The following is a 24739-nucleotide window of genomic DNA, read 5'->3' as shown; positions in this document are numbered from 1 at the left end:
ATCAGTGAGTATATATTGTGTGAGTTCCTTTGTGAATGTGTTACCTCACTCAGAATGATGCCCTCCAGGTCCATCCATTTGGCTAGGAATTTCATAAATTCATTCTTTTTAATAGCTGAGTAGTAGTCCATTGTGTAGATGTACCACATTTTCTGTATCCATTCCTCTGTTGAGGGGCATCTGGGTTCTTTCCAGCTTCTGGCTATTATAAATAAGGCTGCTATGAAGATAGTGGAGCATGTGTCCTTATTACCAGTTGGGGCATATATGCCCAGGAGAGGTATTTCTGGATCCTCCGGTAGTACTATGTCCAATTTTCTGAGGAACCACCAGACTGATTTCCAGAGTGGTTGTACAAGCCTGCAATCCCACCAACAATGGAGGAGTGTTCCTCTTTCTCTACATCCACGCCAGCATCTGCTGTCACCTGAATTTTTGATCTTCGCCATTCTGACTGGTGTGAGGTGGAATCTCAGGGTTGTTTTGATTTGCATTTCCCTGATGATTAAGGATGTTGAACATTTTTTCAGGTGCTTCTCTGCCATTCGGTATTCCTCAGGTGAGAATTCTTTGTTCAGTTCTGAGCCCCATTTTTTAATGGGGTTATTTGATTTTCTGAAGTCCACCTTCTTGAGTTCTTTATATATGTTGGAAATTATTCCCCTATCTGATTTAGGATAGGTAAAGATCCTTTCCCAATCTGTTGGTGGTCTTTTTGTCTTATTGACGGTGTCTTTGGCCTTGCAGAAACTTTGGAGTTTCATTAGGTCCCATTTGTCAATTCTCGATCTTACAGCACATGCCATTGCTGTTCTGTTCAGGAATTTTTCCCCTGTGCCCATATCTTCAAGGCTTTTCCCCACTTTCTCCTCTATAAGTTTCAGTGTCTCTGGTTTTATGTGAAGTTCCTTGATCCACTTAGATTTGACCTTAGTACAAGGAGATAAGTATGGGTCGATTCGCATTCTTCTACACGATAACAACCAGTTGTGCCAGCACCAATTGTTGAAAATGCTGTCTTTCTTCCACTGGATGATTTTAGCTCCCTTGTCGAAGATCAAGTGACCATAGGTGTGTGGGTTCATTTCTGGGTCTTCAATTCTATTCCATTGGTCTACTTGTCTGTCTCTATACCGGTACCATGCAGTTTTTATCACAATTGCTCTGTAGTAAAGCTTTAGGTCAGGCATGGTGATTCCACCAGAGGTTCTTTTATCCTTGAGAAGAGTTTTTGCTATCCTAGGTTTTTTGTTATTCCAGATGAATTTGCAAATTGCTCCTTCTAATTCGTTGAAGAATTGAGTTGGAATTTTGATGGGGATTGCATTGAATCTGTAGATTGCTTTTGGCAAGGTAGCCATTTTTACAAAGTTGATCCTGCCAATCCATGAGCATGGGAGATCCTTCCATCTTCTGAGATCTTCTTTAATTTCTTTCTTCAGAGATTTGAAGTTTTTATCATACAGACCTTTCACCTCCTTAGTTAGAGTCAGGCCAAGATATTTTATATTATTTGTGACTATTGAGAAGGGTGTTGTTTCCCTAATTTCTTTCTCAGCCTGTTTATTCTTTGTATAGAGAAAGGCCATTGACTTGTTTGAGTTTATTTTATATCCAGCTACTTCACTGAAGCTGTTTATCAGGTTTAGGAGGTCTCTGGTAGAATTTTTAGGGTCACTTTTATATACTATCATATCATCTGCAAAAAGTGATATTTTGACTTCCTCTTTTCCAATTTGTATCCCCTTGATCTCCTTTTGTTGTCGAATTGCTCTGGCTAATACTTCAAGTACTATGTTGAAAAGGTAGGGAGAAAGTGGGCAGCCTTGTCTAGTCCCTGATTTTAGTGGGATTGCTTCCAGCTTCTCTCCATTTACTTTGATGTTGGCTACTGGTTTGCTGTAGATTGCTTTTATCATGTTTAGGTATGGGCCTTGAATTCCTGATCTTTCCAAAACTTTTATCATGAATGGGTGTTGGATCTTGTCAAATGCTTTTTCTGCATCTAACGAGATGATCATGTGGTTTTTGTCTTTGAGTTTGTTTATATAGTGGATTACATTGATGGATTTTCGTATATTAAACCATCCCTGCATCCCTGGAATAAAACCTACTTGGTCAGGATGGATGATTGCTTTAATGTGTTCTTGGATTCAGTTAGCAAGAATTTTATTGAGGATTTTTGCATCGATATTCATAAGAGAAATTGGTCTGAAGTTCTCTATCTTTGTTGAGTCTTTCTGTGGTTTAGGTATCAGAGTAACAGTGCCTTCATAAAATGAGTTGGGTAGAGTACCTTCTACTTCTATTTTGTAAAATAGTTTGTGCAGAACTGGAATTAGATCTTCTTTGAACGTCTGATAGAACTCTGCACTAAACCCGTCTGGTCCTGGGCTTTTTTTGGCTGGGAGACTATTAATAACTGCTTCTATTTCTTTAGGTGATATGGGACTGTTTAGATGGTCAACTTGATCCTGACTCAACTTTGGTACCTGGTATCTGTCCAGAAATTTGTCCATTTCGTCCAGGTTTTCCTGTTTTGTTGAGTATAACCTTTTGTAGAAGGATCTGATGGTGTTTTGGATTTCTTCAGGATCTGTTGTTATGTCTCCCTTTTCATTTCTGATTTTGTTAATTAGGATTTTGTCCCTGTGCCCTTTAGTGAGTCTAGCTAAGGGTTTATCTATCTTGTTGATTTTCTCAAAGAACCAACTCCTCGTTTGGTTAATTCTTTGAATAGTTCTTCTTGTTTCCACTTGGTTGATTTCACCCCTGAGTTTGAGTATTTCCTGCCGTCTACTCCTCTTGGGTGAATTTGCTTCCTTTTTTTTCTAGAGCTTTTAGATGTGTTGTCAAGCTGCTAGTATGTGCTCTTTCCCGTTTCTTCTTGGAGGCTCTCAGAGCTATGAGTTTCCCTCTTAGAAATGCTTTCATTGTGTCCCAAAGGTTTGGGTACGTTGTGGCTTCATTTTCATTAAACTCTAAAAAGTCTTTAATTTCTTTCTTTATTCCTTCCTTGACCAAGGTATCATTGAGAAGAGTGTTGTTCAGTTTCCACCTGAGTGTTGGCTTTCTGTTATTTTTTTTGTTATTGAAGATCAGCCTTATTGCATGGTGATCTGATAGGATACATGGGACAATTTCAATATTTTTGAATCTGTTGAGGCCTGTTCTGTGACCTATTATGTGGTCAGTTTTGGAGAAGGTCCCGTGAGGTGCTGAGAAGAAGGTATATCCTTTTGTTTTAGGATAAAATGTTCTGTAGATATCTGTCAGATCCATTTGTTTCATCACTTCTGTTAGTTTCAGTGTGTCCCTGTTTAGTTTCTGTTTCCATGATCTGTCCATTGGTGAAAGTGGTGTGTTGAAGTCTCCCACTATTATTGTGTGAGGTGCAATGTGTGCTTTGAGCTTTACTAAAGTTTCTTTAATGAATGTGGCTGCCCTTGTATTTGGAGCATAGATATTCAGAATTGAGAGTTCCTCTTGGAGGATTTTACCTTTGATGAGAACGAAGTGCCCCTCCTTGTCTTTTTTGATGACTTTGGGTTGGAAGTCAATCTTATCAGATGTTAGGATGGCTACTCCAGCTTGTTTCTTCATACCATTTGCTTGGAAAATTGTTTTCCAGCCTTTTATTCTGAGGTAGTGTCTATCTTTTTCTCTGAGATGTGTCTCCTGTAAACAGCAAAATATTGGGTCTTGTTTGTTTAGCCAGTTTGTTAGTCTATGTCTTTTTATTGGGGAGTTGAGACCATTGATGTTAAGAGATATTAAGGAAAAGTAATTGTTGCTTCCTGTTATTTTTGTTGTTAAAGTTGGCATTCTGTTCTTGTGGCTGTCTTCTTTTAGGTTTGTTGAGGGATTACTTTCTTGCTTGTTCTAGGGCGTGATTTCCGTCCTTGTATTGCTTCTTTTCTGTTATTATCCTTTGAAGGGCTGGATTCGTGGAAAGATATTGTGTGAATTTGGATTTGTGGTGGAATACTTTGGTTTCTCCATCTATGGTAATTGAGAGTTTGGCCGGGTATATTAGCCTAGGCTGGAATTTGTGTTCTCTTAGTGTCTGTATAACATCTGTCCAGGCTCTTCTGGCTTTCATAGTCTCTGGTGAAAAGTCTGGTGTAATTCTGATAGGCCTTCCTTTATATGTTACTTGACCTTTCTCCCTTACTGCTTTTAATATTCTATCTTTATTTAGTGCATTTGTTGTTCTGATTATTATGTGTCATGAGGAATTTCTTTTCTGGTCCAGTCTATTTGGAGTTCTGTAGGCTTCTTGTATGATCATGGGCATCTCTTTCTTTATGTTTGGGAAGTTTTCTTCAATTATTTTGTTGAAGATATTAGCTGGCCCTTTAAGTTGAAAATCTTCATTCTCATCAATTCCTATTATCCGTAGGTTTGGTCTTCTCATTGTGTCCTGGATTTCCTGGATGTTTTGAGTTAGGATCCTTTTGCATTTTGTATTTTCTTTGACTGTTGTGTCGATGTTCTCTATGGAATCTTCTGCACCTGAGATTCTCTCTTCCATTTCTTGTATTCTGTTGCTGATGCTCGTGTCTATGGTTTCAGATCTCTTTCCTAGGGTTTCTATCTCCAGCGTTGCCTCACTTTGGGTTTTCTTTATTGTGTCTACTTCCCCTTTTAGTTCTAGTATGGTTTTGTTCTTTTCCATCACCTGTTTGGCTGTGTTTTCCTGTTTTTCTTTAAGGACTTCTACCTGTTTGGTTGTGTTTTCCTGCTTTTCTTTAAGGGCCTGTAACTCTTTAGCAGTGCTCTCCTGTAATTCTTTAAGTGACTTATGAAAGTCCTTCTTGATGTCCTCTATCATCATGATGAGAAATGTTTTTAAATCTGGGTCTAGATTTTCGGTTGTGTTGGGGTGCCCAGGACTAGGTGGGGTGGGAGTGCTGCGTTCTGCTGATGGTGAGTGGTCTTGATTTCTGTTAATAGGATTCTTACGTTTGCCTTTCGCCATCTGGTAATCTCTGAATCTAGCTGTTATAGTTGTCTCTGTTAAGAGCTTGTTCTTCAGGTGACTCTGTTAGCCTCTATAAGCAGACCTGGGGGGGTAGCACTCTCCTTAGTTTCAGTGGGTAGAGTATTCTCTGCAGGCAAGCTCTCTTCTTGCAGGGAAGGGTCCAGATATCTGGTGTTTGAACCGGACTCCTGGCAGAAGTTGTGTTCCACTCACTAGAGGTCTGAGGATCCCTTGTGGAATCCTGTGTGGGCCCTTGCGGGTGTCAGGCGTCTCTGCTGGCAAGGTAGCCCGGGGCTCGAGTGGAGCGGAAGGGGCTTGTGCCCCAGGTCAGGCCCGGGTAGTCTGCTTCCCTATGTACCGCAGTCTCAGGTTCCCCGCGATTGTATTGGGGCAGACGCTGTGTTCCACTCACCAGAGGTCTTAGGATCTCATGGGGGTTCCTGTGTGGGCCCTTGCGGGTGTCATGCGACTCCGCTGGCAAGGTAGCCTGGGGCTCGAGTCAACCGGTATCTTATAATAGACAATGTGAGCCAGAAAATTTATTTTTGTTAAGTCTACATATTTTATTACATAAACTTCCAACTTACACAAAATTAGAGACAGTATAATCCACTCTCCAAATACCCACTACCTAGTTTAAATTTCTACCATAAACCCAGTCTTTCTTGATGGTCTTTCACAGTATCTCATTTTACCCCAAATGGATTATTTCAAGGAAATCTAAGATGCCAAATCATTTTATCTATAAATAATTTAGAAACCAATGATTTTAAAAATTAAGTGTGACAGAATATATACTCCTTTTGCCTACAGTTTGGAAACAGTGTATCTAAACACACTCGGACCAGGTAGAGACAAGGAAGACACAATGTGCCCTCTGAATGGAACCTTCCTAGACCCTTACAAATGAGAGACATGAGGTCCAGAGTGGCAAGTACATTAGAGGTCTCACCTGCATTCATGATGTTAGCACCTGGATTCTAACAAGTGCAGAGGGACAGCCACCCTACCAGTGTTCTGTCTGCAGTGGGTACTTGGAAGTGTTGCTAGGTGTCTGGTAAAGCAGAGCCTTTGCATCGTTTTTAAATTTTTTATAATTTTTTGAGATTATGTCACTATATCTCTCATTCCTTTTTTAGAAGCTTTCCATATGTCCTTTCTTTTCTTCAAATTTATGTCTTCTCCTTTTATTCATTGCTATTACAATCACGAGTTTGTACACACACACACACACACACATACACACACACATATATATACACACATACACATATACACATAATATACATATATAAATATATGATTATAATATATACCACCTAAATACAGCCTGTTCTGTCTATACAAATCTACTAGCATGCCTTTTTCAGGCTAAGCATTTGGCATTGCATCTTCTTTTTTCAAGTGTAGGTAGATGCCAGAGCCAACATGTTAAAATATAGACAGCAATTTGGTCAAAAACAGATGCAATTTTCTATTTGCAAGCTGGAGCTTTCTCTCAAATCATTAGTCCATAATTTAATTTATTCTGGAAAAAATAGAATACCTAGAGCTGAAAGCAAAATATTAACAGCATCAACATAGGTTATACTGAGTCCAGAGTTTTATAATCTGCTTTCCAACTAAAAAATTAAAGTAACGAATATATAAGCATTTTAATAATATTAAGTATATTCTTTTATCAAACAACTTGATTGCATAAGCTATCTACCTAATAAATAGCACATAACATATCTAGTAGGTAATTTATAAACATTGGGCACTCACCTATACTTTGTGTCTTACTATGCATACACATATGCGTATTAAGAATGCTATCTAGAAGTGGGATTTGTGGGTAATGGTCTTAGTGTACCTTTCCATATTAAAAAATCCTCTCAACTGTGAAAATTAAATATATTTATTGTTCCATGCTTGTGCTATTGAAGTAAATAATAAAAATTTGACAAAAGTTTTCATTATTTGGAAGAATCTTTGATTTGGAGAAGTTCATATTAATAATGCAGAAAAATCCATTCATTTTATTTATTTACTTACTATTTTTATATAAAGAATTTCCATAATATACTTTTTGATATTTTCTTTTCCCTCCTACAAATACTCCCAAACTTTTTCTACTACCCTACCTATACAATTTGATGTATTTTTTCTCTCATAGAAACAAAACAAAACTCAGAAGAAAATCCAGCCAAATACAAAAATGAAACAAAACAGACAAATAAGTAAACAAACAAACAAATAACAAAAAAGCCCACAAAAAATGACATGAAGTGTGCTTTGTTGTGGGCAATTACTCCTGGCCATCCAGCCTTCCCTGCAGTGGCTGATGTGTTAAGGAAACTCCACTGTAGAGAGCTGAGGTCTTCCATTCCCCGAGTGGTATCAATTGCAGATAGCTTCTTGGTTAGGGATGGAACATTGTGTTCACTTATATTTTATCTACTTTGAACATGTGCAGGTCTTCTGTGTGTTGTCATTGTTGTTATGAGTGTATATGTGGATCAATCTTGTTGTATCTGGAAACTGCTGTCTCCTTGGAGTTGTCCACCACCTCTGGCTCTTACAATCTTTCTGTTTCCTCTTTTGCATAGATATCTGAAACTTGAGGGGAAGGGTTTGAAGAAGATGCCCACTTAGGGTTCAGTGCTCCCAAGTTTCTCTGTTGTCCCTTGGAGTCAGAAAGACATCTGTTCATTGTATATTTGTGGATCTCTTTGTTAACTATCATTTACTGAAAGAAGCAGCTTCTCTGATGAAGGTTGAGCAATAATTCTTTGCTCAATAGGTGTGCTGTTAGGAGTCATTTTATTGGTAAGTCCCTTTAGCAGAATAAGACTGGTAGGTTTAGCCTTTGATCTACCTAGTTTCAGATTCTTGGTCAGGGTTCTTGGCCGTATTAGCAGTGTCATGTATGGGTTCCATTTCATGGAAAGAAATTTTAATCTAACAAAAACTGGTTTCTTACCCCATTGATAGTTGTGACCCTCTTGTTCCAGTATATCTTGCAGCCATGTTTCAGTGGTAGATTGTTGGGGATTTAGCTGGGTGAAATTGAGTCCTTTTCTATTTCAGCAGCATGTAAAGTATCTTCTAGCATCATGAATTCTAGTAAGGATAAGTTTTTTAGTTGGCCACCAGCTTTATTTTTATATGTTTAATGGTATAAATAAATTGTATATTCAGCAATAGGGTCTTACCATTTGGTTGCAGAATACCCAAAAGTCTTGACAATAGCCTGTGATGTTTGCGATTTTTATGGAATACCTTTGTAGAATGTTTGAACAAGATATAGCCGATTTCTGACACTGGTGACTTTACTTGGTGTCATAATGTCTCAACTAGGAGCATTGTCTCCATCCTCCATTATATAACTACTCCATTAAAATTCCTTTTATATATGTGTACACTTTAGAAGGCTTCTACAATAGTGGGCTTCCATATGGCTTTTGAAAAGGCCATTAGCTTTAGTTGTCTCTCCCCACTTTTCCTTCTTTACCTTGCCCTCCCATTTAGATTCCCCTTTATTTCTTTATAACACTGTATGCTATCCTCTTTTTTGGAAGTCAACTTCTTCCCCATTATCCATCACTAGCTACCTAATTTCTGTGGTTGAAATCTAGCAACCACATATAAAAGAAAATATTCAATATTTGTCTTTTGGGGTCTGGGATATCTCACTCAAGATGCTTGTTTCTGGTATTATCGATTTATCTGATCTTTTCATAATTTCATTTTTTCTTAAAGACTGGAAAGTATTCCAATGTGTCAATGTATGAGCTATCAGTTCATGGATATCTAGGTTATTTCTAATTTCTCACTATTATTAAGAGAGAGGAAATGAACATGAATGAGCAAGGATTTCTGCAAAAAGATATATCACTTCAGCATTTTGAGGCATCTCCACACTGATTTCCACAGTGGTTGTACAAGTATGCACTTCCATCAATAATGAAAAAGTGCTCTCCTTCTCCTGAATATTCTTCAGAATGTGCTATCATTAAAAAAAAATGGGGGGGGGGACTTTTGTCATTCTTCTGACTGGAGCAAGATGAAATCTACAAGTAGTTTACATTTGCATTTTCTTGATGGTTAAGAATGTTAAACATTTTTTAGAAAATATTTCTTACCTATTTGTAATTGAGAACTTTCTGTCATATCTATACCCTATTTTTAGGCTCTGAGAAGCTATATTCTTTTGTGCTTGAGTGAAATGTTCTGTAGCTATCTATTTTATAACATCTATGAGTTTCATTATTTCTCTGTTTAGTTTCTGTCTCTGTGATCTCTCCATTAGTGAGAGTAATAAAGTCTCCCACTGTTAATGTGTGGGGTTCAGCGTGTGATTTAAGCTTTAGTAAACTTTCTTTTACAGCTATGGGTGCCCTTGCATTAGAGTATAGATGTTCAAAATTGAAACATCCTCATGGTGGATTTTTTTTCCTTTGATGAATATGAAGTGTCCTTCCCTGTCTCTTTTGATTAATTTTGGCTGAAAGTCTATTCAGTTACATATTTAAATGGCTAGTCTAGCTTGCTTCTTGGTTCACTTTGCTTGGAACATATTTTTCCAACTCTTTACTCTGAGGTAATGTCTATTTTTGATCTTAAAATGTGTTTCATGTATGCAACAGAAGGATGGAAACTGTTTTCTCATCCATTCTGTTATCGTGTGTCTTTTTACTTTTAGTTGAGGAACTGAGTCCATTGATATTGAGAAGTATTAATGGTAATGACTGTTGCTTTCTGTTATGTTGTTTTGTTGCTGGTAGTGGTGGTTGTCTGAATGAGTGTGTAAGGGTGAGTGGGTGGGTGTGGTGTATATTTCTCTTCTTTTATATTTGCTGGTGGTGAGATTATTTATTGCCTATGTTTTCATGCCTATAATTAACCTCCATGGGTTAAAGTTTTCCTTCTAGTACATTTTGAAGGGCTGGATTTGTGGATGAATTTTGTGAGATTGTCATGGAATATTTTGTTTCTTCTGTCTGTGATGACTAAAAATTTTGCTTGGAATAATAGTCTCTGTGATTTCTTGGAGTCCGCAAGACATCTGTACAGTCTCTTTTGGTCTTTAGAGTCTCTGTTGAGAAGTCAGGTATAATTCTAATAGTTCTACCTTTATAAATTACTTGGTCTTTTTTCCTTGAAACTTTTAATATTGTTTGTTCTATACCTTTAAAGTTTTGACTGTTACGTGGGAGGAGGATTTTATTTTCTGGTCTAATCTATTTAGTGTTCTGTAAGCTTCTTGTACCTTTATAGGCATATACATCTTTAGGTTAAAAATATTTTTCTATAATTTTGTTGAAAATATTTCCTGGATTTTCAATCTAAGAATTTTGCCTTCTATTTCTATTATTCTGAGGATTGGTATTTTCATAGTGTCCCAGATTTCTGTTTTGTCTCTCAAACATTTTAGATTTAACATTTTTTTAACTGATGTATGTATTTTGTCTATAATATCTTCTATGCCTGAGATTCGCTCGTTCTTCTCTTGTATTCTGTTGTTGATGCTTTCATCTATAGTTCCTGTTTGCTTATCTAGGATTTCTATCTCTAGGATTCTCTCAGTTTGTGTTTTCTTTTTTTAAAAAATATTTTTAATTAGGTATTTTGCTCATTTACATTTCCAATGCTATCCCAAAATTCCCCCATACACTGCCTCACACTCCCCTACTCACCCACTCCCACATTTTGGGCCTGGAGTTCCCCTGTAATGAGGCATATAAAGTTTGCAAGTCCAATGGGCCTCTCTTTCCAGTGATGGCCGACTAGGCATTCTTTTGATACATATGCAGCTAGAGACAAGAGGTCCAGGGTACTAGTTAGTTCATATTGTTGTTCCACATATAGGGTTGCAGATCCCTTTAGCTCCTTGGGTACATTCACTAGCTCCTCCATTGGGGGCCCTGTGATCCATCCAATAGCTGATTGTGAGCATCCACTTCTGTGTTTACTAGGCACTGGCATAGTCTCACAAAAGACAGCTATATCAGGGTCCTTTCAGCAAAATCTTGCTAGTGTAAGCAATGGTGTAAGCGTTTGGAGGCTAATTATGGGATGGATCTCTGGATATGGCAGTCTCTAGATGGTCCATCCTTTTGTCTCAGCTCCAAACTTTGTCTCTGTAACTCCTTCCATGGGTGTTTCATTCCCAATTCTAAGAAGGGGAAAAGTGTCCACACTTTGGTCTTCGTTCTTCTTGAGTTTCATATGTTTTGCAAATTGTATCTTATATCTTGGGTATTCTAAGTTTCTGAACTAATATCCACTTATCATTGAGTACATATCATGTGAGTGAGTTCTTTTGTGATTGGGTTACCTCACTCAGGATGATGCCCTCCAGGTTCAACCATTTGCCTAGAAATTTCATAAATTCATTCTTTTTAATAGCTGAGTAGTACTCCATTGTGTAAATGTACCACATTTTTTATATCCATTCCTCTGTTGAGGGGCATCTGGGTTCTTTCCAGCTTATGGCTATTATAAGACTGCTATGAACATAGTGGAGCATGTGTCTTCCTTACTAGTTGGAACATCTTCTAGATATATGCCCAGGAGAGGTATTTTGGGATCCTCTGGTAGTACTATGTCCAATTTTCTGAGGAACCACCAGACTGATTTCCAGAGTGATTGTACAAGCTTGCAATCCCACCAACAATGGAGGAGTGTTCCTCTTTCTCCACATCCTTGCCAGCATCTGCTGTCACCTGAATTTTTGATCTTAGCCATTCTGACTGGTGTGAGATGGAATCTCAGGGTTGTTTTGATTTGCATTTCCCTGATGATTAAGAATGCTGAATGTTTTTTCAGGTGCTTCTCTGCCATTAGGTATTTCTCAGGTGAGAATTCTTTGTTTAGCTCTGAGCCCCATTTTTTAATGTGATTATTTGATTTCCTGGATTGGATATTAGTCCCCTATCTGATTTAGGATAGGTAAAGATCATTTCCCAATCTATTGGTGGCCTTTTTGTCTTATTGACAGTAAATTTTGCCTTACAGAAGTTTGCAGTTTAATGAGGTCCCATTTAACAATTCTCGATTTTACAGCACAAGCCATTGCTGTTCTATTTAGGAATTTTCCCCCTGTGCCCATATCTTTGAGGGTTTTCCCCACTTTCTCTCTAAAATTTCAGTATCTCTGGTTTTATGTGGAGTTCCTTGATCCCCTTAGATTTGACCTTAGTACAAGGAGATAGGAATGGATCAAATCGCATTCTTCTTCATGATAGCCACCAGTTGTGCCAGCACCATTTGTTGAAAATGCTGTCTTTTTATCACTGGATGGTTTTAGCTCCCTTGTCAAAGATCAAGTGACCATAGGTATGTGGGTTCATTTCTGGGTCTACAATTCTATTCCAATGGTCTACTTGTCTGTTGCTATACCAGTACCATGCAGTTTTTATCACAATTGCTCTGTAGTAAAGCTTTCGGTCAGGCATGGTGATTCCACCAGAGGTTCTTTTATCCTTGAGAAGAGTTTTTGCTGTCCTAGGTTTTTTGGTATTCCAGATGAATTTGAAGATTGCTCTTTCTAATTCGTTGAAGAATTGAGTTGGAATTTTGATGGGGATTGCATTGAATCTGTAGATTGCTTTTGGCAAGATAGCCATTTTCACAATGTTGATCCTGCCATTCCGTGAGCATGGGAGATCTTTCCATCTTCTGAGATCTTCTTTAATTTCTTTCTTCAGAGACTTGAAGTTCTTATCATACAGATCTTTCACTTCCTTATTTAGAGTCACGCCAAGGTATTTTATATTATTTGTGACTATTGAGAAGGGTGTTGTTTCCCTAATTTCTTTCTCAGCCTGTTTATTCTTTGTGTAGAGAAAGGCCATTGACTTGTTTGAGGTAATTTTACATCCAGCTACTTCACTGAAGCTGTTTATCAGGTTTAGGAGTTCTCCAGTGGAATTTTTAGGGTCACTTATATATACTATCATATCATCTGCAAAAAGTAATATTTTGACTTCTTCCTTTCCAATTTGTATCCCCTTTATCTCCTTTTGTTGTCGAATTGCTCTGGCTAGGACTTCAAGTACAATTTTGAATATGTAGGGAGAAAGTGAGCAGCCTTGTCTAGTCCCTGATTTTGGTGGGATTGCTTCCAGCTTCTCACCATTTACTTTGATGTTGGCTACTGGTTTGTTGTAGATTGCTTTTATCATGTTTAGGTGTAGGACTTAAATTCCTGATCTTTCCAAGACTTTTATCATGAATGGGTGTTGCATTTTTGTCAAATGCTTTCTCCGCGTCTAAGGAGATGATCATGTGGTTATTGTTTTTGAGTTTGTTTATATAATGGATTACGTTGATGGATTTCCATATATTAAACCATCCCTGCATCCCTGGATTAAAACCTACTTAGTCAGGATGGATAATTGTTTTAATGTGTTCTTGGATTCGGTTAGTGAAATTTTTATTGAGTATTTTGCACCGACATTCATAAAGAAAACTGGACTGAAATTCCTATCTTTGTTGGATCTTTCTGTGGTTTAGGTATCAGAGTAATTGTGGCTTCATAGAATGAGTTGGGTAGAGTACCTTCTACTTCTATTTTGTGAAATAGTTTGTGCAGAACTGGAATTAGATCTTCTTTGAAGGTCTGATAGAACTCTGCACTAAACCCGTCTGGTCCTGGGCTTTTTTTGGCTGGGAGACTAAATAACTGCTTCTATTTCTTTAGGTGATATGGGACTGTTTAGATGGTCAACTTGGTCCTGACTCAACTTTGGTACCTGGTATCTGTCCAGAAATTTGTCCATTTCGTCCAGGTTTTCCAGTTTTGTTGAGTATAACCTTTTGTAGAAGGATCTGATGGTGTTTTGGATTTCTTCAGGATCTGTTGTTATGTCTCCCTTTTCATTTCTGATTTTGTTAATTAGGATTTTGTCCCTGTGCCCTTTAGTGAGTCTAGCTAAGGGTTTATCTATCTTGTTGATTTTCTCAAAGAACCAACTCCTCGTTTGGTTAATTCTTTGAATAGTTCTTCTTGTTTCCACTTGGTTGATTTCACCCCTGAGTTTGATTATTTCCTGCCCTCTACTCCTCTTGGGTGAATTTGCTTCCTTTTTTTCTAGAGCTTTTAGATGTGTTGTCAAGCTGCTAGTATGTGCTGTCTCCCGTTTCTTCTTGGAGGCACTCAGAGCTATGAGTTTCCCTCTTAGGAATCCTTTCATTGTGTCCCATAAGTTTGGGTATGTTGTGGCTTCATTTTCGTTAAACTCTAAAAAGTCTTTAATTTCTTTCTTTATTCCTTCCTTGACCAAGGTATCATTGAGAAGAGTGTTGTTCATTTTCCACGTGAATGTTGGCTTTCCATTATTTATGCTGTTATTGAAGATCTGCCCTAGTCCATGGTGGTCTGATAGGATGCATGGGGCAATTTTAATATTTTTATATCTGTTGAGGTCTGTTTTGTGACCAATTATATGGTCAATTTTGGAGAAGGTAGCATAAGGTCCTGAGAAGAAGGTATATCCTTTTGTTTGAGGATAAAATGTTCTGTAGATATCTGTTAAAACCACTTGTTTCATAACTTCAATTAGGTTCAGTGTGTTCCTGTTTAGTTTCTGTTTCCAGTATCTGTCCATTTATGAAAGTGGGGTGTTGAAGTCTCCCACTATTATTGTGTGAGGTGCAATGTGTGCTTTGAGCTTTACTAAAGTTTCTTTAATGAGTGTGGCTTCCCTTTCATTTGGAGCATAAATATTCAGAATTGAGAGTTTTTCTTGGAGGATTTTAATTTTGATGAGTATGAAGTGTCCCTCCTTGTCTTTTTTGATAAATTTCGGTTGGAAGTCAATTTTATCCGATATTAGAATGGCTACTCCAGCTTGTTTCTTCAGACCATTTCCTTGGAAAATTGTTTTCCAGCCTTTCACTCTGAGGTAGTGTCTGTCTTTTTCCCTGAGATGGGTTTCTTGTAAGCAGCAGAATGTTGGGTCCTGTTTGTGTAGCCAGTCTGTTAGTCTATGTCTTTTTATTGGGGAATTGAGTCCATTGATATTAAGAGATATTAAGGTAAAGTCATTATTGCTTCCTATTATTTTTGTTGTTAGCGTTGGCATTCTGTTTTTGTGGCTGTCTTCTTTTTGGTTTGTTGAAGAATTACTTTCTTGCTTTTTCTAGGGCGTGGTTTCTGTCCTTGTATTGTTGTTCTCTGTTATTATGCTTTGAAGAACTGGATTCGTGGAAAGATAATGTGTGGATTTGGTTTTGTTGTGGAATACTTTGGTTTCTCCATCTATGGTAATTGAGAGTTTGGCTAGGTATAGTAGCCTGGGCTGGCATTTGTGTTCTCTTAGTGTCTGTATAAAATCTGTCCAGGCTCTTCTGGATTTCTTAGACTCTGGTGAAAAGTCTGGTGTAATTCTTATTGGCCTGCCTTTATATGTTACTTGACCTTTCTCCCTTACTGCTTTTAATATTTTATCTTTATTTAGTGCATTTGTTGTTCTGATTATTATGTGTTGGGAGGAATTTCTCTTCTGGTCCAGGCTATTTGGAGTTCTGTAGGCTTCTTCTATGTTCATGGGCATGTCTTTCTTTAGGTTTGGGACGTTTTCTTCTATAATTTTGTTGAAGATATTTGCTGGCCCTTTAAGTTGAAAATCTTCATTCTCATCAACTCCTACTATCCGTAGGTTTGGTCCTCTCATTGTGTCCTGGATTTCCTGCATGTTTTGAGTTAGGATCCTTTTGCATTTTGTATTTTCTTTGATTGTTGTGCCGATGTTCTCTATGGAATCTTCTGCACCTGAGATTCTCTCTTCCATCTCTTGTATTCTGTTGCTGATGCTTGCATCTATGGTTCCAGGTTTCTTTCCTAGGGTTTCTATCTCTAGTGTTGCCTCACTTTGGGTTTTCTTTATTGTGTCTAATTCCCTTTTTAGGTCTTCGATGGTTTTATTCAATTCCATCACCTGTTTGGTCGTGTTTTCCTGCAATTGTTTAAGGGATTTTTGTGCTTCCTCTTTAAGGTCTTCTAACTGTTTAGCAGGGTTCTTCTGTATTTCTTTAAGTGAGTTATTAAAGTCCTTCTTGATATCCTCTACCATCATCATGAGATATGCTTTTAAATCTGGGACTATCTTTTTGGGTGTGTTGGGTGCTCAGTATTGGGTAGGGTGGGAGTGCTGCATTCTGATGATAGTGAGTGGTCTTGGTTTCTGTTAGTAAGATTCGTAGGTTTGTCTTTCGCCATTGGTAATCTCTGGAGTTAGTTATTATAGTTGTCTCTGGTTAGAGCTTGTTCCTCAGGTGATTATATTAGCTTCTATCAGCAGACCTGGGAGACTAGCTCTCTCCTGAGTTTCAGTGGGTAGAGTACTCTCTGCAGGCAAGCTCTCGTCTTGCAGGGAAGGTGCCCAGATATCTGGTGTTTGAACCTGCCTCCTGTCAGAAGTTGTGGCCCACTCACCAGAGGTCCTAAGATCCCATGGAGAGTCCTATGGGGACCTTGGGGCTGTCCGCAGACTCCACACCCAAGGTGCCCCAGTGCTTTCATGGACCAGAAGGGACTTTTGACCCTGGTCAGGCCAGGTTTTCTGCTTCCCTAATTAATGCAGTCTCAGGTCCCGCATGATTGGATTGGAGCAAAAGGGCTCCGGTGTCCTTGTTCCTGTTGACACAGGCCCATCACAATTGGTTTGGGACAGATGTTGTGTTCCACTGATCCTAAGATCATGTGGAGAATCCTCTGGGGACCGTGGGGGTGTCTGCCAATTCTGTGTCCAAGGTGACTTGGTGCTGGAGCCAACCAACCAGAAGGGACTTGTGCCCCTCGTCAGGCCAGTTTTCTGCTTCCCTACTGTTGTCTCAGGTCCCAAGCGATTGGATTGGAACCGATGTTGTGTTCCACTCACCAGTGATCCTAAGATCGTGTGGATAGTCCTGTGGGGACCATGGGGGTGTCCGTCGATTCCATGCCCAAGATGACCCAGTGCTGGTGCAGACCAGAAGGTACTTGTGCCCTTGGTCAGGCGGCACTTTTGGTTTCCTTACTGCTGTCTCAGGTCCCGGCGATTGGATTGGAACCTATGTTGTGTTCCATTTACCAGTGATCCTAAGATCAGCTGGAGAGTCCTCTGGGGACCGTGAGGGTGTCTGCTGATTCCGTGCCCAAGGTGACCAGGTGCTGGTGCTGACTGGATGGGACTTGTCTCATTTTCATTTTAAAGCAACTATAGAGATTATTCTTTAGCACATTATATTTTCCAGATAATAGTGCTTTTATTGAAGTTATAGTTAAAATTGGACTACTTTTGTGAAATGACATTCATTTTCAATATCTGCTTTGCATTTTATTATAAAGCACCTTTTAAAATATTTTCTTGAGGTATTATACAAAGGTTTGTACATTCTTTCTCTATTGTCACGTTCTGTTAGTAACACGTCTTCAGCTGCCTCTTTATTCATTTACTTGTGAACTATTAGAACCAGCTTGTTTGTTATCAGTATCATTAATTGTTTTTCCTCCTGACTTTCAGGAGATCAAGTAGCCAAGAATTTTTATTTTGTTTTATTTTAGTCAACCTGAGTAGTGTAGTTAAAGTGCTCTGTAATACTTAGAGAGAACAGGTTAGAGTCATGCAAATCTCTTTTAGATTACATTCAGGGTTAGATTTTTATTAAGCACTGAAGACTAATGCTTAATCTAGAGCTATCTCTTCAAATATCTTTTCAACTCTAAGTATTTTTAAACCTGTAGTCAAGAAAGCAAAAATTTTTATGCTTCTCAGATGGAGAAATTTATAGTCTGAGACTAATGATCTTTGGTTCATTTCCAAAAGATCATGGCATTATATGGTATTCATATTTAATTGATGACAGTACAGACTTTACTATATCATTCTATATTATAGATTAAACTATCAATTTTTATGAGTTCATCCTCAGTCTATGATGTGTTTGTGTAAATGATATAAGAACATGTTAGTGTAGAGAGCTCTTTAGCAGCCATCACCTTATTTGCTGATTATATTAAGCAACTAAGCTAAGCTACACACACACACACACACACACATACACACACACACAGAGAGAGAGAGAGAGAGAGAAAGGGAGAGAGAAAGACAGAGAGAGAGAGAGAGAAAGGGAGAGAGGGAGAAAGACAGAGAGAGAGAGAGAGAGAGAGAGAGAGAGAGAGAGAGAGAGAGCTTATTCTGCATAAGAACACCTCTGGACTTCAAAACCCACTCCTGATTACTTGAGAATTCCAGAATCAACTTCGTTCCTCATTTCTCTCTTCGTCACCTGCAACATCTTATTTTATGGGCATGCTAAGCACATTTTTACCCCTGTATAGAGTGTTGACTCTATTTGCAAAATATAGATTCCTCTTTCTATATCTAGCTTTGAGATGTCCCAGGAAACTTCTCTTTCCAATTCTTCTCTCTATCACATCCTGGTTGCAGCTATGTTTGAATATTGCTATACTTGTGTTTCCCATAAATTCCTTTGCATGCTTCAAATAGAAATAATAGTTTGCTTTTCTTCTCCACTAGATAACATATATCTCTAAGGCAAGATGCTCATTTGTTATTTTTTAAAATTTTTCAATCACTGACATTAATAAAAGAGAGCAATGCTCTTGTCTAATGCTCAGTAAATAATATGAATGAAAGATTTTTTTTTAAAAATAAAAGCAATTCTTTAAAATACTAAAATACCCAGAAAAAATAGATTATCAGTATCCCAAGGATTAATTGCTGATTCAGGGTCTCTAATTTCTTTCTCTCTACATGGTGTACCAGTAGAATTTGTAGATATTTGGTTATAGTATTGATCATGAAGTACTCACTACTCTTGAGAAAAAAATGATAAGAAAGAAAGGAAGGAAGGAAGGAAGGAAGGAAGGAAGAAAGAAAGAAAGAAAGAGAGAGAGAGAAAGAAAGAGAGAGAGAGAGAGAAAGAAGCAGCTAATAGGTACTATTTAAGTTTTGAAAATTAGATAGTGTCATGAGAATTTGGTGGACCATTTTCTGTTATACTTCTTTGGCAATTACCTTTATAGTTGAGCAAGCATCTCAAAATCCAAACTTCCTCTGCCTTGGCTGAAGTCCAGCATGCATGACGTTGGCAAGTTGCTTGCCTGTGAGGCCTGGTTTTTCCATCTGCTTCATGGGGGAAAGATATTGTAGGACTAATGTAAAGACAGAATGGAACTGATGTTATCATGAGTGAGTGTTGTGAGTAACACTTTGCACAAAACAAAGTCTTAAATACTAGCAATGCCATGACTGCTTTGACCTGGTAAAATATATTTGTAGAACACAGCAGCCATTCAAGTTTGTTTGATTTCAGAGGCTTTGGAGTTAAACACTTGAGGCTTACCCATGTCACCCACATAGTACTTAACCTCTTTGTTTCCTTTCTACATTTTAAAACAGAACTCAGTATCTGACTCACCTTAAAACTTAGTAGTGATGACTGAATGAGTATTGTATATATCATACTTAACACAGAGCCCAGAAAAAGTAGAGACTTGATAAATGGTGATTATTGAGCATAGGAGATGACTTAATAAACAAAGCAACGGCTGGGGCTCGAGAGATGACTCAGAGGTTAAGAGCACTAATTGCTCTTCCAGAGTTCCTGAGTTCAACTCCCAGCAACCACATTGTGGCACACAACCATCTATAATGGGATCTGATGCCCTCTTCTGGTATGTCTGAAGACAGCAACAGTGTACTCATATAAAATAAATAAATAAATCTTTCTTTTGGCATAACAAAATCCTAGCAGAGCAAAAACTATTCTCAACAATAGAAGAACTTCTGGTGGAACCACCATCCCTGACCTCAAGCTGTACTATAGAGAAATTGTGATAAAAACTGCATGGTACTGGTAAAACGACAGACACGTAGATCAATGGAATAGAATTGAAGACCCAGAAATGAACCTACACACCTATGGTCACTTGATCTTTGACTAAGGAGCTAAAACCATCCAGTTGAAAAAAAGACAGCATTTTCAACAAAAGGTGCTGACTCAACTGGCAGTTATCATGTAAATGAATGTGAATTGATCCACTCTTATCTCCTTGTACAAAGCTCAAGTCAAAGTAGATCAAGGAACTCCATATAAAACCAGAGACACTGAAACTTATAGAGGAGAAAGTTGGGAAAAAGCCTTGAAGATATGGGCACAGAGAAAAAATTCCTGAACAGAATAGCAATGGCTTGTGCTGTAAGATCAAGAATTAATGAATAGAACCTCATAAAATTTCAAAGCTTCTGTAAGGCAAAGGACACTGTCAATAAGACAAAAAGGCAACCAACAGATTGGGAAAAGATCTTTACCAACCCTAAATCTGATAGAGGGCTAATATACAATATATACAAAGAAATCAAGTAGTTAGACTCCAGAAAACCAAATAACCCTATTTAAAATTGGATACAGAGCTAAACAAAGAATTCTCAACTGAGGAATACTGAATGGCTGAGAAGCACGTAAAAAATGTTCAACATCCTTAATCATCAAGGAAATGTAATTCAAAACAACACTGAGATTCCCCCTCATACCAGTCAAAGTGGCTAAGATCAAAATCTTAGGTGACAGCAGATGCTGGTGAGGATGTGGAGAAAAAGGAACACTCCTCCACTGCTGGTGGGATTGGAAGATGGTACAACCACTCTGGAAATCAGTTTGGTGGTTCCTCAGAAAATTTGACTAATACTACCTGAAGATCCAGCAATATACCCAGAAGATGCTCCAACATGGAATCAGAACACATGCTTCACTATGTTCACAGCAGCCTTATTTATAATAGCCAGAAGCTGTAAAGAACCTAGATGTCCCTCAAAGAGGAATGGATATAGAAAATATGGTATATTTACACAATGGAGTACTACTCATCTATTAAAAACAATAAGTTTATGAAATTCTTAGGCAAATGGGTGGATCTGGTGGATGTCATCCTTATGGAGCTAACTCAGTCACAAAAGAACACACATGATATGTACTCACTGATCAGTGGATATTAGCCCAGTAACTTAGAATACCCCAGATACAATTTGCAAAACACATGAGACTCAAGAAGAAGGAAGACCAAAGTGTGGATACTTCGCTCCTTCTTAGAATGGGGAACAAAATACCCATGGATAGAGTTACAGAAACAAAGTTCAGAGCAGAGACTGAAGGAATGACCATCCAGAGACTCCCCACCTGGGAATCTATCCCATAAACAACCACCAAAACCAGACACTATTGTGGATGCCAACAAGTGCTTGCTGATACCAGACTGATATAGCTGTCTCCTGAGAGGCTCTGCCAGTACCTGACAAATACAGAAGTGGATGCTCATAGTCATCCATTGGACTGAGTACACGGTTTCCAATGAAGGAGCTGAAAGTACCCAAGGAGCTGAATGAGTTTGCAGCCCCATAGGAGGAATAACAATATGAACTAACCAGTAGCCCCAGAGCTCCCTGGAACTAAACCACTCATCCAAAAAACACATGGTAGGTCTCATGGCTCTAGCTCCATATGTAGCAGGGGATGGCCTAGTTGCTCATCAATGGGAGGAGAGTCCCTTGGTCCTGTAATGGTTCTATGCCCCAGGATAGGGGAATGCCAGGGCCAGGAAGCGGTAGTAGATGGGTTGGTGAGCAGGGGGAGGAAGGGGGATATGGGATTTTTGGAGGAGAAACTGTGAAAGGGGATAACATTTGAAATGTAAATGAAGAAAATATCTAATAAAAAATAAAAAAATAAAAATAAATAATAAAAATAAATAAAAAGTAAAATAAATAAGAAATAAAAAATAATTTTAAAGTAACTGCCATGTATGTTAGGAGGACTTGAATTTTACAGCACTGACTGGAAGATGTGGGATGGTGCCTAACATCTCAGTCCTGAGGAGCGTCTGTTCAGTGCTTCCCAGAAGCCCACTGACCAGCTAACTTAGCCAAGTCGGTGAACTTTAGATACACTGAGCAAATCTGTCTCAACAAAGATGTGGGGTGCAATCAAGGGTGCAATGCTCAGTACCAACTTTTAGTCTTAGCATACACACACACACACACACACACACACACACACACACACATACACACACACATACACACACACATACACACACACATACACATACACATACACACACATAAACACATACACATACACACATACACAATGAGAGTGAGAGAGGGAGAGAGTGAGAGAGAGAGAGAAAGAGAGAGAGAGAGAGAATATTATATAGCTGAGAGGAAAATGTCTGCTGTTGTGTTAATAGGGATCAAACAGGCTAAGAGAAAGCATCTTTCAGAAAATAGATATTAGTTTTAAAATTTTCCATTTTTAAATACATTCTAGAAAAAAATTCTCTATTCTTGCCATGCTGTTTTTATGATATTTGAAAACATGTTTTAATTCAGTTTGTTACTTTCTATCACAGTTACTATGTATGAACCCCACAAAGGTGACAAGCAACTTTATGAAAAATTTATAAGCTCACATTGTTGGCTCTAGCGTGCCCTCCTGTGTTGTAGCACTGAGTACAAGGAAAAGTTCCCTGGGCTGACAATTATTGTTTATATGTGGTTTTATTCTATGGTTGAGTCTCAATTGTCCAGAACCTTGCTGTGATGAGAAAAGCACAACTCTGCTCCCCTGGAGCCTTCACACTTCAGTGCCTCTCTCACCCCACATCACCCATGCTTGTCTTGATGTTCCCCGATATTCTTAGACTTCAGTGTAACAGAGAACTAACTCTGTTAGCCTAATGTACCTGATCCGCCCCTTATGTTCTTCTCTTACTCTGTACAGAAGAAAGCAAGCATCTGTGCAGGATTGAGACACTTCTGTTAGAAGAAAAATGGAAGGTCTTAGTGGTGACTGGAAACACAGGTACTCAGGCCAATGTCACATTGTGGGTGTATGGATATGAAGGTGTCACTGGACCAATCAGCCTTACCAAGGACAGCCAAGAAAAGCTCTTCCTTCCAGGACAGACAGATGAATTTCAGGTAAGCCACGTTATTGTTTGAAAATTTCAAAGTTATGTAATATAGATGTTCGTTTCAGAGAGAAAGAGAGGCAGAGAGACAGAGAGGAGGGCCAGAGTTAGGCAGAGTTAGACTGAGACAGAGAGACTGAATCAGTGAAATAGAGAGATAGAGGAAGATAAAGACAGAAAAAGGGAGAGTCAGAGAGACTGTATAAAATGAACCTAGTCTGTTATAAACACCATAAGTTAATTAATTCATTTCCTGCTATAATAGTCAAAATAAACACATTTACTCATCTCTCTTATTCATAGAAGTGAGGAAGATTATATAAAATTTTTCTTTCTTTAAGGCCATTTCCTTAAAAAAAAAACCCTCAATCTAGTTAATATTGTGCCCTGATTGCAAGATATGGGAGACTCTTAAGAGTAATGGAAGCCCCTCTTTCTGTACTTGATATACTTTCAGACATTGTTAAGCTGAACTAAGTGTTAAGAGGCTCTGCCCATGATGATTTAAATTGCTCTCACATTTATATCTTACTGGGAGAGCTCTGAGCTGCTGTGGTTTGCATATAACCTACTGCTTGTGTCACTTGTAGGAGCACTGGCCAAAAGTCAACCAGGACAGTTACATTTTACTTTACTAATTCTCACCCCCTGCAAGACAAAAGCTGTATGGTTCTTCAGTGAATTAATTGAACAGCAGCCGCTTATCCTTGAGGGTGTCTCTTTGTGTACTAGGGATTAGCGAATTATGGAGGCCAACCTTAGTCACCAGTCTGAAAAGGCTGCTTGGGGGTTCAGCACTTGGCCTCACTAATATCCAGTTAGTTTTGTATCTTCAGCTCTCCGATTGTAGATCTAATTTTATGCTTATTAATGGAGTTTTACTGATGAAATACAGTTGTCTACAGTGATGGAGGGACACTTTGATATGGCCCATGGTGGTTACTCCCTCTAACATGTGTTTTGAATGTTTTCTTGAAAATGATATAGTTCATAATTCAGAATGCATGTTAGAATTAAAACCCAAGTCATTCACAGAATCATGATGTTTCTGGTAATATTTTATATGCCATATATATTGACATATTGATAAATTTTCTCAATGTTTTTCAGGAAAAAATTTCCCTAGGGTTGAATCTTAGAGGCTCGTGATTGCACATTGGAATACCTAGAGAGCTTTAAAAACCAGTCACAACTGCCTGCATTTCCAGAGAGCACATTCATTTTGTTTGGGTGCATCCTGAAAACTGAGATTTTTTTAAAAAAGCTCTCTATGTGCTTCTAAAGTGCAGTCACTGTTACTAGTCCTGGCCCCAACAGTAGGTGAGCTCAATTGGTGCTAGCTTCCTGTATGACAACCTTGAATATGTCATTTAATTTCTCTGTACTGGTGTTCTCTTTATGTGTAGAAAGGAGGCAATGACTTCCATTCTTTATAAATCCTGAGATGATGTATGATAGAAAGAATCCCATTTACCACACAGTAAATGTATAGGTAGTGCAAAAGTAATTGTAGCAGTTTTGCAGTGTTGAAATTTGCTGTGTGTTATTAGAATACCTTCTTAAATAAATAAAGTTAAGTCATTTATAATTTTAATATGTTTCTTTCCCTTTATGATTTTGGCTAATGGCTTCCTGTTTGTTTTATATTTATTTTGTACTATGGAAATGATGTTACAGAAAGAGCAAATTAAAACTCTATTCTTATTTGAGTTTGAAATGGGTCATAAAGCAATAGAGGAACTTGCTACATCACAACATATATGACTCAGGAGCTGCTGATAAAAGTATAG

General features: G+C 38.2%; 1 protein-coding gene across 5 annotated transcripts in view; it reads left to right on the top strand.

The window, feature by feature from the left end:
• The window catches only part of Rp1 (retinitis pigmentosa 1 (human)), a 293594-nt gene that overhangs the window by 216103 nt on the left and 52752 nt on the right, over positions 1-24739 (top strand). For all 5 annotated transcript variants that reach the window (XM_011238412.1, XM_017313203.1, XM_017313202.1 and 2 more), the window contains one exon: positions 22760-22959. In XM_011238412.1, coding sequence (XP_011236714.1) covers positions 22760-22959 — 200 coding nt within the window. The remainder of the gene's footprint in view (positions 1-22759; positions 22960-24739) is intronic.

This window comes from Mus musculus, chromosome 1 (genome assembly GCF_000001635.26).
Source record: "Mus musculus strain C57BL/6J chromosome 1, GRCm38.p6 C57BL/6J".
NCBI lineage: Eukaryota > Metazoa > Chordata > Mammalia > Rodentia > Muridae > Mus > Mus musculus.
The sequence above is the reverse complement of the archived record's forward strand: the minus strand, read 5'-3'. Positions and strand labels throughout refer to the sequence as shown.